General features: G+C 36.0%; 1 protein-coding gene across 2 annotated transcripts in view; it reads right to left on the reverse strand.

Annotated features, from left to right (window-relative positions):
• The window catches only part of WDR49 (WD repeat domain 49), a 175437-nt gene that overhangs the window by 40500 nt on the left and 111790 nt on the right, over window positions 1-23147 (reverse strand). For both annotated transcript variants that reach the window (XM_032173951.1, XM_032173950.1), the window contains exons 11-16: window positions 15807-15937; window positions 11794-11892; window positions 10055-10219; window positions 7992-8179; window positions 6782-6979; window positions 1302-1471 (exon numbers count right to left, since the gene is read on the reverse strand). In XM_032173951.1, the coding sequence (XP_032029842.1) occupies window positions 1302-1471; window positions 6782-6979; window positions 7992-8179; window positions 10055-10219; window positions 11794-11892; window positions 15807-15937 (951 nt within the window). The remainder of the gene's footprint in view (window positions 1-1301; window positions 1472-6781; window positions 6980-7991; window positions 8180-10054; window positions 10220-11793; window positions 11893-15806; window positions 15938-23147) is intronic.

Here is a 23147-nt window from a genome sequence, read left to right on the forward strand (position 1 = left end):
AGTGGGGAAACAGTGGAAAAGTTGGTGTTGCAAAATGTTTGAGTTTCCTACAGGCCAAGCAGAAGTTAAACCAGGAGTTGCGCAAGAGGGGAGGCTTGGCAATGTGCAGGACTGTAACAGAAAACACTGTGATTTGTATTACAAGGGGCATGAGCTAGAGGAGGTGAGCCATAAGAAACTAGCCAAAGAGTTCATGAGTTTGGAAATGTGCAATGCAGAGATCCCTGAGTGGGGTCATCAAAGAACCCTCAACTATATTCCCAAAAAAAAGAGAATGCTTTGCACATCTGCCAAGCCTCAAGAACAGCAATGCTACCTTTCTCCTTCTTCCCATCCTGCCTTCATATCCTCAATGAAAGGAAAACTGTGATTAGTGAGTTAAAGGGAAGACAGTTCTCTCTGGTGTTTCACCTGTTTAACACAGACTGTTACAGAAGCAATGAATTCAAGCATGGTGGGAGTTTTATAGAATGACTATTTTCTTGTCAGCTCTGAGTAAACCCCATTTCTTTTCTTACATTGAACAGATAAGAAATCAAAAGCACCAAAATATTTTTATTATTCTCCAAGTAATAAGCTCAGGTATCTATCTCTACAAGAATAAAATAGCCATTTAGCATGAAAGTTAAGTTACGCGAGCATGGTTTAGCAAAAGTATAGAAAACAAAAGAACTAAACTCCTTGACATGAGAGCATAAATGGAATGTAAATATGGAATCTAGCAGAGTGATATGAAGAGAAGAATGTCTGAGCAACGTAGAGGGACGAGAAGCCTTAAGGAAGTGATGTCTAACCTCAAAGTTAAGTTCTTTGAACTTTCGTCACATAAACCCCTGTGCACTTTATAAAAACCAGGAGTAAAATCTGATACACATTCTAAGATAGATAGATAGATAGATGATAGATAGATAGATAGATATAGATAGATGATAGATAGATAGATAGATAGATAGATAGATAGATAGATAGATAGATAGATAGATAGATGATAGATAGATAGATAGATTGTTTTTGAAGAAAGGGGCAAATTTTCACAATTAGATTGATGACGGAGTAGAAATAAAAGACTAGATGGCACTTAATACATATCAAGAATCAATGTAGTCAAGAAATAAGAACCAAATATGGCCCCGATAATATAAGCCACTCATCCATACACACCTACCAATCTCCCAAATTTTGGAGAAATCTTGAGGTAGTCATTGAACGTTCCACAGAGGACAGAAGGAAATTTGGACCAATCTTATCTATGTCTTACCTAGACTTCAGTTGACATCTGGCTAATGTTCAAAATTACTTACTTGTATGTTGAGTCATCTTTGTTTTTCTTATTAAGTAGAGACTGTTCTGTTGGGTCTAAACAAGATTCCTCCTTAGAAAATAAAGAAATTTCCTTTTGAATATCACTTTCCACTAAATTAGTATCTCTTTTAGGAAGGAAAAGGCAGTTTTCAATGTGCCAGTGCTTTGCCTGAAAAAAACGAAAACATCTGTTTTATTTTCATGAAATTTATTTTCTTCAAACGTTTACGTGTGTTTACCATGTGCTGGATTACTAATTAAAGTCCCAGGGTGGGACATACAAGAAGATGAAAAAGACATGACTCTAGTCCACAAGAAGCTTACAGTTTTACAGGGGAAATGAAAGAGATTCATGTAACTTTAATAAAGGTAGAAAATGAGATGTGTCATAAGAAACAAAAATTCTCTGAAGAGATAATAATGAACTACAAATAATTTTTTACCATTCCCATTTTAAAATTCTGAATAGCCAGATGTATATTTACTAAAAACAAAACAAAGCTTTTGTTAAAGAATTGCCACAGTTATTTTTCCCTCAGGTACTTTATTTCTCCTTAAAATGTTTTCAAAAGCCAGTTCAGTTATTAAATATTGTTTTCTAAAAATTATGTGTGTTATACAATAGTTTTCACAGATTTGGCTACACTTCTTAAAATGCATTCATCTAGCAAAAGTTCCCCATTAACAATCTATTTTATGTTTTAAATACAGAGCCAATTTTCTCATCTTATATCAATACACTTCATGCACACAGAATGTTCCAGAGAATGCAGCCTGTGAGATATGAGGGGAACCTTAGGCATCCTTCAGATATTTGGCTGGTCTGCAAATTGATCAGCCTTGTCATAAGCGTTTGCAGAATAAAATGCCTACAGGGCCAGTCAAATAATATCAATGAATGAATTGAACCTAATACAAGAAAATAAATGGGTAATAAATAGTAAATAAAACTCACCTTCAGTAGTTAAGGCAATAAAAAAATTCAGGGACTACACTGAATTAAAGAGAACCCATTTTACATAGAAGCCATAGTTACTCTTAAGGAATGACAAATGTTCTTTTTTTTTTTTTTTTTTTCCACTTTAAGTTCTGGGATACATCTGCTGAACATGCAGGCTTGTTCCATTGGTATACATGTGCCATGGTGGTTTGCTGCACCTATCAACCTATCATCTAAGTTTTAAGCTCCACATGCATTAGGTATTTATCCTAATGCTCTACCTCCCCTTTCCCCCACCCCCCAGACAGGCCCCAGTGAGTGATGTTCCTCTCCCTGTGTCCATGTGTTCTAATTGTTCAGCTCTCACTTATGAGTGGGAACATGTGGTGTTTGGTTTTCTGTTCCTGTGTTAGTTTGCTGAGGATGATGGTTTCCAGCTTCACCCATGTCCTTGCAAAGACATGAACTCATCCTGTTTTATGGCTGCATCGTATTCCATGGTATATATGTGCCACATTTTCTTTTTCCAGTCTATCATTGATGGGTATTTGGGTTGGTTCCAAGTCTTTGCTATTGTAAATAGTGCTGCAAAAAACATACATGTGCATGTGTATTTAATAGTAGAATGATTTATAATCTGTTGAGTATATATTCAGTAATGGGATTCCTGGATCAAATGGTATTTCTGGTTCTAGATCCTTGAGGAGTTGCCACACTGTCTTCCACAAGGGTTGAACTAATTTGCACTCCCGCCAACACTGTAAAAGCATTCCTATTTCTCCACGTCCTCACCAGCATCTGTTGTTTCCAGACTTTTTAATGATTGCCATTCTAACTGGTGTGGAATGGTATCTCATTATGGTTTTGATATGCATTTCTCTAATGACCAGTGATGATGAGCTTTTTTTTCATATGTTTGTTGGCCACATAAATGTCTTCTTTTGAGAAGTGTCTGTTCATATCCTTCACTCACGTTTTCGTGGGGTTGTTTGGTTTCTTTCTTGTAAATTTGTTTAAGTTCCTCGTAGATTCTGGATATTAGACCTTTGTCAGATAGATAGATGGATTGCAAAAATTTTCTCCCATTCTGTAGGTTGCCTGTTCACTCTGATGATATTTTCTTTTGCTGTGCAGAAGCTTTTTAGTTTAATTAGATTGCATTTGTCAATTTCAGCTTTTGTTGCAATTGCTTTTGAGTTTTAGTCATGATTTCTTTGCCCATGCCTATGTCCTGTATGGTTTTGCCCAGGTTTTCTTCTAGGGTTTTCATAGTTTTACGTTTTACATTTAAGTCTTTAATCCATTTTGAGTTAATTTTTGTATAAGGTGTAAGAAAGGGGTCCAGTTTCTGTATTCTGCTTATGGCTAGCCAGTTTTGCCAGCACCATTTATTAAATAGTGAATAATTTCCCCATTGTTTGTTTCTGTAAGGTTTGTCAAAGATCAGATGGTTGTAGGTGTGGTGTTATTTCTGAGGCCTCTGTTCTATTCCATTGGTCTATACATCTGTTTTGGTACCAGTACCATGCTGTTTTGGTTACTGTAGCCTTGTAGTATAGTTTGATGTCAGGTAGCGTGATGTCTCCAGCTTTGTTCTTTTTGCTTAGGATTGTCTTGGCTACATGGGCTCTTTTGGTTCCATATAAAATTTCAAGTAGTTTTTTCTAGTTCTGTGAAGAAAGCCAGTGGTAGCTTGATGGGAATACCATTGAATCTATATATTACTTTGGGCAGTATAGCCATTTTCACAATATTGATTCTTCCTGTTCATGAGCATGGAGTCTTTTTCCATTTGTTTGTATTCTCCCTGATTTCCTTGAGCAATGATTTGTAGTTCTCCTTGAAGAGGTCCTTCATGTCCCTTGTAAGTTGTATTCCTAGGTATTTTATTTTCTTTGTAGCAATTGTGAATGGGAATTCACTCATGATTTGGCTCTCTGCTTGTCTATTATTGGTGTACAGGAATGCTTGTGATTTTTGCACATTAATTTTGTATCCTGAGACTTTGCTGAAGTTGTTTATCAGCTTAAGGAGTTTTTGGGCTGAGATGATGGGGTTTTCTAAATATACAATCATGTTGTATGCAAACAGAGACAATTTGACTTCCTCTCTGCCTATTTGAATACCTTTATTTCTTTCTCTTGCCTGCTTGCTCTTTTTTTAAGAGAAATTTACATGAAATCTATTATTGTTTAAATGTGGGCAACTAAATCAAATTTTAATTATTCACTGGATGAACAGACACAATCAAAGTCACTGGACATCAAATCAATCGGATGAGGAGAGTTGCCAGTACATAAACTGCCTAGCACAGCAGTAGTTAGTGCACAAAGTGGGGCACTGAAGAATTCCAAGCACCATTTGAATTTCTTCTTATCCCACAATCACCTGTCAGCTTCGTGGGATAAACATGCATTCATGAATAAATCTTCTTCACTCCTATTTCTCCAACTCTAGAAATAGACATACCATACAACTTTTAAAAATCTAACCTGAAAACCAGCCTAAGGTCAATAGCTATGTTATAAAAGTGATTCTAATTTTTGTTTTTATAAAAAAACAAACAAAAACAAAAAACCCAAACTTCCCTTCTCTCCTCTCTCTTTGCTTTCCCTCTTTTCCTTTCCCTTTCCCCTCCTTTCTGTTTCCTCTTCCCCACACTCTTTGCTCTACATCTGGGAACTAATGGCACCTATATTCAAGACAGCTTGATAAAAGTGAATCCTTTAAAAAAAAAGAGTAGCGCAAGCAGAAGGAACTAGAAAACCATTTTCCTCAGCTTTGCTAGCCTTCAATTTGTAAAACTGACCCAGCTCTGATGACTCCTCCCCTGTCTTGAACAGAAGGGAAAAAATAAAATTATTCTCATGAGGGCTTTTTGGGTCTGAAGTCCTTCGAAAAAGCAAGACTTCACAGAAACGACAAATAATATCAATAACACAAAAATAAGCAGTTTTACAAGCACATATTTCTGAATTAAAATAAAATTTAGCTACAGATTATGTTTGGTGGGTGAACCAAACGTAATCTGTTTGGTTATATGGCACCTACACCTAGAATGTTGTTATTTCTTGGTTCAAACCCGGATGTCTAAGGAACTTCTTAGGTCACCCACTTGATGACGTTTTGTTTCACCTGTTGTTCAAATCTCCACCTCATCTTGCCACAGCCTCTGTCAGCAATGCATTGGCTTCTTCAGTGGCCTGAAGCAGGCTTCCACCTTCTTTCCTGTCCAGACTGCCAGCCATGTCCCATCCGATCTCACTCATCACACACCCATATGAGTTCCCACTTAACCGCTTTTTTCCCTGACTGAGAAAAGTCTAGTGCTTGTCTTATTTACAAAATGCAAGAGATTGATACAGCTCCTGAGTGTTACATTGAGACTCTCATTGTCTAGCCAATGTGGGTCCACCTCCCAGATGATTTTCTGATTTACCAGCACTCTCTGCATCCTAAAGGGGTGCTTAGAATTCTTTCCACACAGATTGGCCTCATCAAACTGACTTTACAAATACAGCAACAACAAACCTTGTCTTCCAACACTAGAAGAATTGCCTACACTCCTGGCATAAGATTGGCACCTGAGGCTCCTAAATAGAACCAAATCAGCTGGCCAAACAGATATTGAGGCTTCACCTTAAACTTATACCAGGTTTGAATAGTACTGGTTGAAACCAATCAAACATATTTTGTCCCCAAAAGCACAAATGGAACAGGAAAAGTTCCCAAGAAGGCAAAAGGAAAAAAAGAACAGAAAATATGAGACTAAATATTTCCTTTCATTCATACCCCCCACTTCCATTCCATTTCATAGGCAGGAGCAAGTTGGATCTTGAGAAAGGGGTTAAAAATGTGAGCTCTGAAGTGACCCAACTTGAGTTAAAAGCAAAACTCTACCACGATTAGCTTCTGTGAGCTCAGGCGATTTATTCAAACTCTCTGTGCCTCTCTTTCCTTATCTGTAAAATGGGAATTGTGAGAGCTGCTCCCTCCTGGGTTGAGCAATTGTGAAGATTAAATGAGTTAAATCTTGAAAAAAATCTTAGAACAGTGCCCCACATACACAAGAAAAACTCAGCAAATGTTAACTATTATTATTTATGGCAGTAAACCAGATAATGAATAGGATGATTGGATTTTTTTCCTGAAATTTTCTACATTTGATTATTACATTCTTAGTTAACACTTACATAATCACCTGTCTTTTTAGTATCATTTTATCCACGTTGAACTTTTACTAATTTTGAAATTGAAGGAATTTATTTTAGAGGAGAATTTTTTCTCAGAAATCTTGGAATATTTTGAGCTGCACGGAGCCCCCATCTTTTCATGTCTCTGGTGTCTTCCGATTGATACAACTGTCTTGGTTAATGGAAAACAGGACAAGAGTCACCTGGAGCTACTGCTTCGGAAATGTTGTCAGTATTTTCATGACTAATGAACATTAAACAGTTGATAAGATTCAAATAGAAATCAGCCCAAGTTAATACTAAATGTCAAGTAAATACTAGAATAATAAAGAAGCAATATTTCTACCTGACCAAAGATCCAAACAGGAGCATTGCAGACACCAGTCACACAAATACTGCAGTCTGCAGAGGAGGAGATAATCAGTAACTGACCACCTGGCTCACACATCTCTAAGGAACTTATTCGGTCCTCATGAGGTTGGAATGATCTTATCAGAGTTGGGGCCTTGGTGATTTTGTTCTTACTGGAGTTAAGACAGTACTCCTGAATGAAAAGAAATACCAGAACTCTAAAAAATTCAAATATGAAATTATTACAATGACATAACACTTTTAAAAAAAGGCCGATTTTCAAACTTGGGAACAATAACCTGTGATCCAAATGCAAAAGAAAAGTTCATGATAAAAGAGTCTAGAAAATGAAATTACATTAAAAAAAGGTTTCTAACTTATCTGACTACTTGGGAAATAAAAAAAAGGAACTAGTGGGGAAGGAGGAAGGAAAGAAAAATATAAATAGTAAAGCCAATTATTTGATAGAGATGAACTTTACCACATACAGGTGGTCACATATACAACTTTTAAATATTATTAGAAAATTAAGCAGGTAATCAGTGATAAAAAAGAAAAATCCCAAACTAACTCAGGGTAGCAATAATGTTAGATAAAGGAATAGTCCTCTAGTATTTAAATTACATTTACAATCTCATTGCAAATAAGGTGTAGCCTCACCCCAGGCAACATAGTGAGACCCTGTCTCTACAAAAAGTAAAATAAAATAAAATAAAATAAATAAAATAAAATAAAATAATTAGCTGGGCATAGTGGAACATGCCTGTAGTCCTAGCTACTCAGGAGGCTGAGGTGGGAGGATGGCTTGAGCCAGGAGTTTTAAGTTGCAGAGCTATAATCATGCCACTGCACTCCAGTCCAGGTGACAGGGAGATCCTGTCTCAAAATAAATAAATACATTAAAAATAAGGTATATTGTAATTATTTACATTCAGATAATGCTGCAGTGCCTTACTAACAATATTGCATCTCTAAATTGGATGACTTACTTAACAGAAGGTTGTCAATATTGAGAAAAACATGATTTTCCTCATTAATTATTTAAAAGAAGTCTCTGCATGGAACTTGTATACGTTTTACTTAAAACACTTAGACTAAACATTTTTTCCTTTATTTAGGAGACAGACCAGGCTTGATTCATAGTTACATGCAACAAAGGGTCACCAAAAATCTTAAAGGTAATGTGATAATGTTTTTCAGTTTACCTCTATATTCCAGATTTTCAACCATCCATCAAGATCTCCTGTAGTAAGGTATTGATTCATCTTATCAGTAGACATAATAATTGATCCAACTCCACTATGAGCCAAAAATTCAGCCAGAAGTTGCTTCTTATATATATCCCAAAATCTGACATAACCAGATCCTCCACAGGATACCAGGTTAGCACCTCCTAACATGTAAGGGAAAAATCTAACTAGAAAACTGAACAACAAATGCCAGAAATAACTTATTCAGTGGCTTTCCCTGTAGAAAGCATATGATGTTGGAGAGGTGAGTAGCCCTGAGATCAATTCCCAGCACCACTTTAATTTTCTCAAATATAAAATGGAGGTAACGCTATGATAACCTCATTGGTTTGTGTTGAGTATTAAATGAGATAGGATATTGAAGTGTTCCATTACGTTTCGTTCCCTTTTCTTCATTCATTATTCTGATGTTTTGGGGGTATTTAAAAGTTAGATAGAATTAATTTGTTTCTTCAGATAAAACATGAAATATTAATCCCAACATTATGATAATATTCTCATTATATAAAATTAATCTTCCCTAATAACCCATTGGACATATACAATGAAGTAAAAAGTCCGCATGTACAGATTTGGATGGAATATGTAGTGGTAGCAGAATAGCTATTGACTTCTCCATTTGGCAGCATGCTTAGAATTCTATTTATGAGCTTTCTTTAAACATTTTCATCAATAATTCATTGTAAACCCTTATAAAACGCCTTTTTGGTGAATGAGCCTAGAACTAACCTTTCCATTTTTATATGTTTTGTTGAAGCACTTTAACTAAGTTATTCTTTTGTGGCAAGGTTCCTATTATTTGATAAATCTGTAGATGACTTCCAGTTTGCCTCACAAATGTACTGCCAATAAACAATCATATCTATTTAAGGTAGAAATAATAACATGTAGCTGCTTCAGTGAAAACAAGCTGGGAATACTGATAACATTAAAATTAGTATTGAGGAAATGAGAGTAATTTCAGGATAATAATTCATATTGTGAGTATAAGCAAGTTCTAAAAAATGGAAAGTTTTAGAATCTAATTGTTTCAAAGTTTATTCTAAACATCCCAGAATGTTTTTAAACTATATCCTTATTGATTCTTAATGATTAAAAATTTCATATGAAAATTATACAGATTTTCATCTGTAAATTAAATATGGGAAACTAAACATAATTCAAATATGTTCCTTTTCAAATACATAATACATATATTTCTAGTTCCTAATGTTAAGAAAAATATACCTTTAAGATACAATTGTTATTTTAGATGAAAGGTAAAAAAAAAAAAAAAAAAAAAAATACACATTATTCTCCAAGGCAAATTTTCATTTTGGAAAGATGCAGGCTGCATCAACACCATGCTAATATTGCCACTGACAACAAGGAAAAAATTAAGCAAATGGTTATTTCACTTACATAATATCACATAACTACAGTAAATCATAAAATAGCATCAATGTTAGTATACATCTCTGGAGAAGATATAACCAATACTTAAAAAAAAAGATGAGAACAGAGAAGAGAGCAGGCAGCTCTTGTCCTGGGATTAGCAATTCTTTCAAATTCTGTTACCATTCTTAACATCCATGCTCCTCATTATTCTCTTCCAGCCTATTTTGATTAGGTGCTCATATAGTCAGTCTCAGACTCAACTCTTCTGCTATATGTGGACTTAAGCTTCGACTTTGGCATACATCTTGCTGTGCCCCTACCGTATTTAAACCTCTTTAGGCCAGGTCTGGGACAACAATTCTGATTGTTGCCCGTATCCAATAATTTGTCAGAATTTTTCCCATCCTGATCTTGACATATACAACACTGGATAAATTCGTAGTGGGGTGTAGTCTGGCTCCTGCTCTTGAACACATCCTCCTCAATTCCAACTTCCTTTGCCATGGTCTGTGACCTCACATGACACACTACTGACTGGTTGGCTACATGCAGTCAAATTCTACAAGATCTAGTAGAAATAGATTGGATTTTCTGTATTGCTCCCTTTCCAACTATATTTAAAATGTAAATATATATTTTACCTGTCACTGCAGTGTTTTTTCTTGCTTTAAGGAAGCAAAGCCTCATAACAGCATTTTTGCCCTCAGTGTCAATCTCGAAGTTGCAGATTCCCATGGTAGAATGGTCTGCCATGGGGTGGGAGGAGTGGCCTCTCCCAGCACTGAGAAGTTTTGGAGGTTTTGTATCTGTGAGGGAGACAAAGCCAAGTATATTAATGAAGAAAAATATCTGCTTTTCAAACTAATGCCTATGAAATAGCAGGCCCACATCTATCATTATCTCCAGTGACTCCAAGTCTCACAATAGACTTCCATTCAACATCTATCAAGCCTTCTGCTATTTCTCAACCCCAACTTGAAGAATTGTTTGACTTTATTTTTGTTTCTCATGTTCCATACACACTTGCTGTGTTTTCACTTGATATGAATTAAGTAAGAACTTAATATTGGTGTCAATGCTAACATCTTAGGGATCCTAATATGCCCAAGACAAACATAATTCCAATACTGTGGCATTTTCAACTTATTAATCATTAAAATTAATCTTGGAAATATTATAATGAACATGAGCTCTAATGACTATGTTTAATTAAATGAGCCTTTTTAACAATACTATTTGTTAGTGAGTTACTCTGGAGAAAACATTTCTAAGTATACTTCAATTATCTAATGACATCATCTCCAGGCCACACTAGTAAAAACTCAGAATCTATGAACAGTCTGCCCATAGTTATGAAAAATCTATACAGACGTATTTTCAAAATTCCAAAATAAGAAATCTGTTGCAATGTCTTTCATGTCTTTTAGAAATTTGATATTTATTCACTTTTCTCCTTAATTATCTCTCTGTGTATTCTAAAGCCCAGTGTACAGGAAGAGGCAGAATTTCAACCTCCTCATGGCAAGTTCAAATGAATCCTAAAATGATTAGCTCTTAGTACATAAAGCAGGTCAGAGCTTTGTGTTGGCAGCCAAGTATCCCCTAAATCTCTTGTTTTCCTACTCTTAATAAAATAGCTTCTCAGCTTTTCACCCAAAAAGAAAACTGCATCTGATGACCAGTCCATTCCTAAAGTTCAATTCAGCCTCTATGAGTTTATTCAGTTGAGACAACAGAACCTCACTGGGCCATGATGAATGACATTCTCATTACCAAAATAAATTAGTCTAAAGAAAAACCTTTAGTATCTAAGGAAACTGAAATAAAATGTGAAAGTCAATTGTCAAGACATTTTACTTAAGTATAAAATATTCATGTGCTCTGCTAAACTCCCATAAAATACAATATACTCCCATCTAATGTTCCTCATCGGCTTCTAAAGCAAGGAATAATTTAAGATTTCCAGGTGGCATAATATTTATTACAAGCTCTAGACTGAGTCTGAACAGCCTATCAAGTGAACATGAATTTCCATTTTCTTACCATAGGGTACCTAACGTTCACTCAGGTAATTTGGCAAGGTTTATTGAAAAAAAAATTAACTAAATAAAAATGAGAGTCTTGCTCCCTGCTGTCAGTAGTTCAGAAATGCCGATGTAGCATAAAGAGAAGAAATGGCATGCCATGGAGAATTTGCTAAGCCAAGTAAATCTCGGTGTTCTCTTTAGCTACTGTGGCAAGACAATCATATCCTTAATCCTTCATGCTTATAGCCAATCATCTATAATTTAGGAGCAAGTCGCATCAGGCACATGCATGAACAACCAGGCCTACTGTGATTCGACTAGCCATGTTATTTTAGTTTCAAACTCACACTTACCTAATTTTGACTTTAGCAACCTCTGGTAATCAGGGTGAAGAACATGGTGAGCATTCTCTGTGCTACTGTTCCATAGAACAATTTCTCCATCATAACTCCCTACACAAGACAGGATGGAGAATATAAATTGCCAAGAGGTTAAGATAGAAAATATGAGAAACAGCAATCAGAAGAAGTTACTAGCAACATATCTTACACAGAATATGGCACATAGTGGGCATTCTATATTTTTAGAAACATGACTAATAATAATTGGTATTTGTTTTAACTTTAGAGCTTATAATCCCCATAGTATAACCTGAGCATAGGTGTGTAGAAATTACTGTTATTTCCTTTTATTTTTGGTAATAAAGCATTCAGAACAGATGCTTTGCAGATAAAAAACTGGAGCTTGAGTCTTGGTTCTCCCACTTACTGTGTGAGTTTGGGCATGTTATTTAACTCTACTTGATGCTGCCATTTTCTCATCTATAAAAAGAGTTAATAATTGTATTTACCTCATAGTGTTATTGTAGAGAATGAAAGTATTTACAATAGCACTGAGCATATTGTAAGTACTGGAAAAAATGTCAGTTACCATCCTACTTTTTATTACTGGGTAAAGGAAAGTAAATCAAGTCCTTCTATGTTTCTGTTTCCCACATCCCTTCTTGTGTGTGTATGTGTGTGGGTGTGTGTGTGTATCTTCTCTTCATTCTTTCCCTCCTATATTCTTTATTGAATATTGTCTTCTCCAATCCTAAAGTTTTTCCTCCAGAAAGTCCTTCAGTTACTGCTCTTCACAGAGAACAGAGAAAAGCCCAAATAGCCCAAAAGCCCAAAGTGAGGTGAAGTCTGAGCAACCATGTCTTGTGGAGGAACAAAGCATCAATGCCCAGACCATTGTACTCAGTGGCTTGGTGAGGACAGCTACCCACTGAGCAGAGTGTCTATGGCAAGGAGAGCAGAAGATTTTGGGTGGGATGTACAAATGGTGACTTTTTTGGGATTAGGGGAGAGGAGAGAGAAATGCACACTAAACTCTGTATTGTCCTAGGAAGAGCAATCTCTCTGGGAGGCCGAGGTGGGCAGATCAGGAGGTCAGGAGTTTGAGACCAGCCTGGCCAACATGATGAAACCCCGTCTCTACTAAAGATACAAAAAAAAAAAAAAAAAAAAACTTAGTTGGGTGTGGTGGCACGTGCCTGTAATCCCAGCTACTTGGGAGGCTGAGGCAGGGGAATCACTTGAACCCTGGAGGCAGAGGTTGCAGTGAGCCAAGATTGCACCATTGCACTCCAGCCTGGGCAACAGGGCAAGACTCCACTCCATCTCAAAAAAAAAAAAAAAGAAAGAAAGAAAGCACAATCTGTGCAGCTCACAAATTGAACCAGGGGGCATGGAGTTCAGCTGTCCATAGAAATATCCATCTTCTCGTATGCTTTACTAGCAGTGATTGACCAAATATTTCCACATAGGATTGATGGGAGGAGAATGAGTGAAGAGATTGTCTACCCACCAATAAAATGGTATTTACTAATACTTTCACAATAACAACCATACCGTTTTACACTTCAGTGCCCATCACATTTCAGGATGTGATCCTCCCTGCAGGGGTGGCCTTCCAGTGGCTGTAAAGCTAATTTACCTACAGAGTTGGCCTTACTAGAAAGTAATTTGGTTACTCCTGAAAACAGAGGAACTTTAAATGTAGATAGATCAGTAAACCTCATATTGTAACACTTCATAGATACCCTGGATCTTTTCCTGTAAGTTTTCATTCCTCTTAATTGATGACATTTTTGGTTCTATAAAAAAAAATTCAGCTGTCAAAATATGGACTTGAAAATTTCATGGTGCAATCTGTCTCTATAAATTGCATTCTTTGGCCAGAAATGATACAATAATTTTTCATTCTCTTTAATATGCCACATCAAAGCATGCCTATGAATCATTTTAAGAGCTTGGATTTGTAGACATTTTGTGAGGACAGACTTTTATCAACATTATCTGGGCTAAATTATGCCAAACAGTTAACATGTTCACATTATGAAACATCTAAGTGCCACCAATGTGTGATTCGTACCTGACAGCCCTAAAGCTGCTCCTGGAAAATGGACAATACAAATAAAAGCTAATATTTATGGATGAGCTTATTGTGTGCTGAGCACTGTTAAACCCTTGCACAGATAATCTGAACTACAAACCAAAATATAGATATATTATTATCAGCCAGACAAAATTATGATTTAGAGTTTAAATAACTTGCTCATTATCAAGTTGTGGCAATTGGTAGAGCCGTGATGGGAAATCAGACAGCCAGGCATAGGAGCTGATGATCAGAACTACCAATGTATTTCCCTAGAAATAAGGATTAAGAAGAGCGAGTGTTGCTTCTTCAAAAATCTATTCATGTCCAAAGTAAACAATCAACAAAGCAAAGAGACAACCTACAAAATGGGAGAAGATAGTTGCAAACTTTACATCTGATAGTATAAGGGGCTAATATCCAAAATATATGAGAAAATCAAACAACTCTGCAACAAAGAAAACCTGATTTAAAAATGGACAAAAGACCTGAATAAACATTTCTCAAAAGAAGACACACAAATGGCCAACAGACATGAAAAAATGTCCAACATCACTGATTATCAGGGAAATACAAATCAAAACAACCTAAGTGAGTGAGACATCACTTCACTCCAGTCAGAATGGCTCCTATCAAAAAATCAAAAGATAAAAGTATCGGCGAAGATATGGGGCAGAGGGAAGACTTACATATGGCTGGTGGGAATGTAAATTAGTATAGCCTTTATGGAAAATGATATGGAGGAATTGAAAATAGAACTACCATATGATCCAGAAATTCCACTACTGGGTAAGGAAATGAAATCAGCATGTGGAAGAGATATCTGCACCCTTATGTTTTTTGCAGCATTATTCACAAAAGCCAAGATATAAAATCAACTTAAATGTCCATCAATGAATAAATGAATAAAGAAAATGTGGTATATATACACAATAGAATAGTATTCAGCCATAAAAAGAATAAAAGCTTGTCATTTGCAGTAACATGAATGAACCTGGTGGACATTATGTTAGGTGAAATAAGCCAGGCATATAAAGACAAATATCACATGATATCACTCAGTTGTGGAATCTAAAAAGTTAATTCTCATAAAAGCAGAGAGTAGAACAGTGGATACCAGAGGATGGGGAGGGGAGACAGGAGGGTGAGAGATTGGTCAATGGGTAAAAAGCTACAGTTAGACAGGAGGAATGAGTTTTGGTGTTCTATTGCATAATAGGATGACTAGAGTTAACAATAATGTATTGTATACTTCAAAATAGCTAGAAAAAAAGATTTTTTAATGTTCTCATCACTAAGATATGATATATGTGTAAGGCTATTAATATGCTAATTACCATGATTTGATCATTGCACAATTTATACATGTATTGAAACATCATGTTGTGCCTCACAAATATGTACAATTATTAATATTATGTGTCAATCATAAGTTAAAAAAGAAATATATGGCCAGGCACAGTGGCTCACGCCTGTAATCCCAGCACTTTGGGAGGCTGATGCAGGAGAATTGCTTGAGCTTAGGACTTTGAGATTAGCCTGGACAGCGTGGCAAAAACCCATCTCTACTAAAAATACAAAAAATTGGCCAGGCATGGTGGGGCACACCTGTGGTCCCAGCTACTCAGGAGGCTGAGGTGGGAGGATCACTTGAGCCTGACAGGCGGAGGTTACAGTCAGCTGAGATCTGGCCACTGCACTCTAGCCTGGGCAACAGAGTGAGACCCCATCTCAAAATACATATATATTTTTATATATATATATATATATACACATATACATATATATACACATATACATATATATACACACATATACACATATATACATATACATATATATGTATAAAACAACTGAGAAAAAGCTTTTCTAAAGGTCAGTGAGCCAAAACAAACCAAAACAAACCAAACTTCACCAATGATTGTCAAGTGAAAGTTCAATTTACCCGTAACAAGAGTTTGTGGAGGTAAAAACGCAGCACACAAGATGTCATCATGGTGCTGTATGCCTCCTTTCCATTCTTCAGGCTGGATGAAAAATTGATTGAAGTTTTGGGGTCGAAACACAGTAATAGCCCTAGCGAAAAGGATATAAAATTTAGCTGTGGATCTAAAATTGATGTAGATGTTGAGTAGCCACTATCCACTTGAATGATGTGATCTGAGACTTCTAAAAGACTATGCTGCCGAAAATGTATCCCCACTTGACATCTATAATACTGAGTTTCCCACACTAAGCATTTTTATTACCTCATTAAATTATCTGGTAAATTATAAATTTTTGACAATAGAAGGTTAATTATCCTTTCATAACTGTTAACAACAAACCATGTAACAATTTATCAGATTAATTATCCATCACCACGACCCTAAAGCAAAGTTTCCCCACATGGGTGTCATGAAATCACCAAGTTTTATAGCAATAACAATTAAAACAGGGGGCAGACCTATGAACAAATAATGTTTTGTACTTCAAACAAAGTCAATAAGGTTCTTTTTTTTCCATCAGATTTTCTCAGGACATTTAGCAGTCCTTGTGGCATTTTCAAGACTTACTTGATCACAGAATCCATTCTCTTGGAGTCTACAGCATCTTGAAGAACTATAATTTGTGGAACATACTTGGAAAATGCCACCCCAAAGAAGTGGGACATAGGACAGATACATTTTGAACAGGAAAAACAGTATTAGAGAGGTCAGTATCTTGGGGCACTGCTGATAAATTTGAGGACAGGACAGCATGGGCAAAGAATGAAATGCCTTGTGCCTGGTGGGGAAGGGAGGAGTGTAAAGATGCCATTGTTGGGGCATTAATACCACCCTGTTTTCACTTGATGATCCGAGCTCTGGCCATCAGAACATAAGCCTCTTGTTCCTTCTAGAGCCATCTAGATCTCAAGTGAGCATTTGCAACCAAAATTATGGGATCTTTCACCATCATTCTCTCTTCACCTTCCTGAAATCTTTTATTCCCACCACTCTAAAGGTCTCTTAGTTGTCCTACCAGCGTTACTCCTCAGCCTCAGAGTTTCCAGTATGTCCTGCTTCTCTTCCTGCCTCCTGGTCTTTCTTTCCTCACTCTTCATTTTCTATTCCCTTCTTTCTCTTACCCTTTTTAACATGTGGTATATATACACAATGGAACATTCCTTATCTTCATTCCTCCCCTTCTCTCTATCCACTCAAACTGGCTTAGAGATCTCATATATCACCATGAGTTCCAATGTCGCTGCTATACAAATGGCTCTTAAATTCTGTTCATTCATAATCTTTGCCAGAAATAGTTTCCATTTGCCAGTTGACAGTTCCGTATAATGCTTCCATCTGCAAAAGATCTCAACATGTCAAAAATCCAAATTTGAAATCTTCCCTCCATACCAGCCCTCTGTCTGCAATTCCCAAATATGGTTAATAGACCAACATTCCAGCCTCTTTGGATGTCTTTCTCTTCCCTAGTCAAATCAAATACTTAGATTATATCTCTGCAATATGTTACATATTCGTTTCTTACTATTTTACTTCAAACAGTCAATGACAGCTTCCTAGTTCTGTGCTAACTACCTCATGGTTGAATTATTGTAACAGCCTACTGACCAATTTTGCTGCTTCTAGTCTACCCATCTCTGGCACTTTCTTCATCTGGCTACTAGATTAATTATTCTAATCTGGGGCATTTTCATTTATTCTATAAGAATTTCTTATTTGCCATGTGGAAGTCATTGTTCTTAGTGATGCAGGGTACAGAGCCATCGGCACAAAATGACTAAAATTTAAGGTAAAATGTGGTAAGTGCTAAGGCAGTACTGATAACTGCCATGAAAGGCCACCATAGAAATCAAAGAAGGCTGAGTTGAACACTGATATTTGAACTGGACCATAAAATATGGGTAAGATTTGCAAGATGAAAACTCTCTGGATGGAGAAAACAACATGATAAAAGATAAGGCTAATGCCCCATTAGAAAGCATTTGCTAGTTTTTCATTTCCTACATGATAAAATTCAAATGTGTAGCTCTGTTATTTAAGACCCAATAATACATAGATCTAATCTATGTTTTCAGAATTATTTCCCTCTATTCTTCTATCCTTACTTTTCAGTTATATGTGAATGTCCAATTAAATATTTGACAGAGGCACTGGAAGCCATAGGGTAAATATGGTACACCTTCTTAAGTGTTAATTTTACTCAAAAAGTTTGAGGAAGAATAATTTTCTATTAAAATAAAGATAGATGAATTAATGCAAGAGAATGCAAAGTTTGACTGAATTTCAAAAAAAGAATTCAAAGTTTTAAATTTATTTTTTGCTTGCAGTAGCTGTTTTGAATTGTTAGGAGCTAAGTTTCTGAAGCCCACGTTCTCGTCTAACACAAACAATATTCTTAGTCTTCTGTAGGTACCTCTTACATTTCTGTGTTTTGTTTTCATTCATGGTATACTTTTTCATGCCTCTATGAATTTCTTTTTACACACAGACCCACATCTACCTATCCACACACAGACCCGCATCTACCTATCCACACACCAACTCTCTAAGGTCCATCTTATTCTGGTAGAATTCCTTAATAACTAGGATTAAAAGAAATAGTTCCTCTTCTGACCTCTTAACATCATTGACATTTAACTTGTAACATTTAATGTTATATAATTCCATGGCTAAATTATAAATTCCAAAACCATGCATCTTGTCTTAATCTGTAACCTTACAGTAGCAAGCATAGTGACCTATACATATTGAGTGTTCAATAAATATCTGTCACATAAATGAAGAAAAAAATTATCTGCTTAAATGTCACCTCCTCAGGCAAGCCTTCCCTGACCACCCTATCTGAAGACTCTCTGAGTCTCTCATCTCTCACTCTATTTCATTTTTTATAACACTTACTACTGTATGACACTGTGATCTATATTTATTTGTTTATGTTCTATCTCTCCTATTATAAAGTAAGTTCTAGAAGAGCAAGTACTTTGTTTTTTTCTTCTACAACAGCAGTGTCTAGAATAATACCTACCACATGATAGGCATTTAATAAATATTTGCCGAATCAATTTGTAAATTATTCTATGTTTTAAATAATCAGATCCTTTGAATGGAGCAATTGGCTGCTGCAAATTCCATGAGACAGGCAAAAAAACTGGTGCTTTCTCAAAAGCGCCACCTCCTGGCTGGGGGCCAACAAACTCAGGACATTACAACAACTCATGACAGAACAGCCCTGCTCCAAGGAAGGAGAAAACAACAGCTAATCCCACTGCCTGTAACATCCTGGCTAACCAGTGGTCCTGAGTCTGTCCATGTGACAACTTCACTGTTAGCATAATGAGCATTCAAGAAAGCCAGCACACTAAATATATCTACAAGGACTCTCACAGAATCTACTTCACTCTCCTGACACCTCCACCAGAGCAGGTGCTGGTACCTACGGCTGAAACACCTAAATATGAATCACATCAGAGGACTCTTTGCAGACACTCCCCAGCACCAGCCCAAAGGCTGGTAGTCCCACTGGATGACTAGACCCAGAAGAGCAGTAACAATCACTCCAGTCTGGCTCGTAGGAAGCCCCATCCCTAGGGGAAGGGCAGTGCACCGCAGCAAGGGATCACCTCACCCCATAGGACAAAAGAATCTGAATAGCAGCCCTTGAATTCCAGAATTTTTCACTGAAATAGTCTACCTGAAAGAGAAGGAATCAGAAAAGTAATTCTGGTAATATGACAAATCAAGATTCTGTAACACCCCCAAAAGACCACACTGGCTCCCCAGCAATGAATCCAAACCAAGAAGAAATCTCTGAATTGTCAAATAAACAATTCAGAAGGCAGATTATTAAGCTACTCCAGGATATACCAGAGAAAACTGAAAAGCAATGAAAAGAAATTTTTAAAAATACAGGATATAGATGAAAAAATGGTCCAGATAAATAGATATCATAAAGAAAAAACAATCACAACTTCTGAAAATGAAACACACACTTAAAGATATACAAAATGCACTGGAAAGTTTCAAAAATAGAATCAAACAAGTAGAAGAAAGAACTTCAGAGCTCAAAGACAAGGATTTCAAATCAACCCAATCAGAAAAAGAAAAAATAATTTCTAAAAAAATGAATAAAGACTCCAAGAAATTTGAGATTATATTAAATGGCCAAACCTAAGAATAATTCGTGTTCCTGAGGAAGAAGAGAAATCTAAAAGTTTAGAAAATTCCTTAGAGGGAATAATTGAGGAAAACTTCCATGACCTTTCTAGAGATCTAGACATCCAAATACAAGAAGCTCAAAGAACACCTGGGAAATTCATCACAGAAAGATCATCACCCAGGCACATAATCATCAGGTTACCTAAAGCCAAACAAAGGAAAGAATCTTGAGGGCTATGAAGCAAAAGCATCAGCTAATCTATAAAGGAAAACCTCTCAGATTGACAGTAGATTTCTCAGTAGAAACCCTGCAAGCCAGAAGGGATTGGGGTCCTATCTTTAGCCTCCTCAAACAAAGTAATTGCCAGCAAAGAATTTTGTATCCAGCAAAACTAAGCTCCATAAATGAAGGAGAAAGTCTTTTTCAGACAAAAAAATGCTAACAGAGTTAGCAACTACCAAGCCAGCACTACAAGAAATGCTAGAAGGAGTTCTAAATCTTGAAACAAAACCTCAAAATTCACCAAAGTAGAACCACCTTAAAGCACAAATCTCACAGAGCCTGTGAAACAATAACACAGTGGAAAAACAACAACAACAACGTATTCAGGAAAAACTAGCACAATGAATAAAATAGTACCTCACATCTCAATACTAACATTGAATGTAAATGGCCTAAATGCTCTGCTTAAAAGATACAGAATGCCAGAATGGATAAAAATCCACCAGTCAAGTATCTGCTATCTGCAAGAGACCCACCTAACATATAAGGACTCATAAACTTAAGGTAAAGGGGTGGAAAAAGATATTCCATGCAAACGGACACGAAAAGCAAGCAGGAGTAGCTATTCTTATATCAGACAAAACAGACTCTGAAGCAACAACAGTTAAAAAAGACAAACAAGAGCTTGCAGTGAGCTGAGATCGCACCACTGCACCCCAGCCTGGGTGATAGAGTGAGACTCTATCTCAAAAAAACAACAACAACAACAACAAAAAGAGACAAACAAGAACATTATACAATGATTAAAAAAATCAGTCCAACAGGAAAATATCACAATCCTAAATACATATGCGCCCAACATGAGAGCTCCCAAATTTATGAAACAATTATTACTAGACATAAGAAATGACATAGATGGCAACACAGTAACTGGGGAACTTCAGTACTGCACTGACACGAGTAAACAGGTTGTCAAGACAGAAAGTCAACAAAGAAACAATCGAGTTAAACTATACTCTAGAACAAATGGACTTAACAGATATTTACAGAACATCCTACCCAACAACTGTAGAATATACATCCTTTTCATCAGCACATGGAACTTTCTCCAAGATACAACATACAATAGGTGACAAAACAAGTTTCAATAAATTTTAGAAAATTGAAGTTATATCAATAAATTTTAGAAAATTGAAATTATATCAAGTACCCTCTCAAACTACAGTGGAATAAAATTGGAAATTAGCTCCAAAAGGAACCCTCAAAACTATACAAATACATGAAAATTAAGTAATCTGCTCCTCAATGATCTTTGGGTCAACAATGAAATCAAGATGGAACTTTAAAAATTCTTTGAACTGAACAATAATAGTGACACAACTTTTCAAAACCTCTGAGATACAGCAAAACTGGTGCTAGGGTAGAAAGTTCATAGCATTAAATACCTATATCAAAAAGTCTGAAAGAGCACAAATAGACAATATAAGATCATACATCAAGGAACTAGAGAAACAAGAAAAAAACAAACCCAAACCCAGCAGAAGAAAAAATACAACAAAGATCACAGCAAAAATAAATGAAATGGAAAGAACAACAAAAAAAAATGCAAAAGATAAATGCAACATAAAGCTGGTTCTTTGAAAAGGTAAACAAAATTGGTAGACCATTAGGGCAATTAACCAAGAACAGAAGAGAGAAGATCCACATAAGCTCAACTAGAAATGAAATGGGAGATATTACAACTGATACCACAGAAATATGAAAGATCATTCAAGGCAACTATGAACACCTTTACGCATACAAACTGGACAATCTAGAGGATTTAGATGCATTTCTGGAAATATACAATGCCCCTTGATTAAATCAGGAAGAAACAGAAACTCTGAACAGACCAATAACAAGTAGTGAGATTAAGTAATAAAAAAAATTGCCAACAAAAAAAAGTCCAGTACTGGATGGATTCACAGCTGAATTCTATCAGACATTCAAAGAATTGATACCAATCTTACTGAAACTATTCCAAAAGATAGAGAAAGAGGATATCCTCCCTAAATCATTCTATGGAGCCAGTATCACCCTGATACCAAAAACAGGAAAGGACATAATAAAAAAAGAAAACTACAGACCAATGACCCTGTCGAACATAGATGCGAAAATCCTGAACAAAATACTAGCCAACTAAATCCAACATTTCAAAAAGATAATCCAACATGATCAAGTGGGTTTCATACCAGGGATGCAGAGATGGTTTAACATACACAAGTTAATAAATGTAATACATCACATAAACAGAATTAAAAATAAATATCATATGATCATCTCAATAGATGCAGAAAAGACATTTGACAAAATCCAGCATCACTTTATGATTAAAACCCTCAGCAAAATCAGCATAGAAGGAACATACTTCAAAGTAATAAAAGCCATCTGTGACAAACCCACAGCCAACATTATATTGAATGGGGAAAAGTTGAAAGCATTAACCCTGAGAATTGAAACAAGACAAAAATGCCCACTTTCAGCACGTCTATTCAACATAGTACTGGAAGTCCTACCAGAGCAATCAGACAAGAGAAAGAAATAAAAGGCATCCAAATCAGTAAAGAGGAAGTCAAACTGTTACTGTTTGCCAATAATATGATTGTATACCTAGAAAACCCTAATGACTCCTCTAGAAAACCCTAATGACTCCTTCAAATGCTCCTAGATCAGATAAATGAATTCAGTAAAGCTTCAGAATACAAAATAAATGTATAGAAATTGGTAGAACTGCTATACACCAACAACAACCAAGCTGAGAACCAAATCAATAAATAACCCCTTTTACAACAGCTGCAAAAAAAAAAAAAAAAAGTAAATAAACTACTTAGGAATATACCTGACCAAGGAGGTGAAAGATCTCTACGAGGAAAACTATAAAACA

This window comes from Hylobates moloch, unplaced genomic scaffold (genome assembly GCF_009828535.3).
Source record: "Hylobates moloch isolate HMO894 unplaced genomic scaffold, HMol_V3 SCAFFOLD_13, whole genome shotgun sequence".
NCBI classification, from domain to species: Eukaryota; Metazoa; Chordata; class Mammalia; order Primates; family Hylobatidae; genus Hylobates; species Hylobates moloch.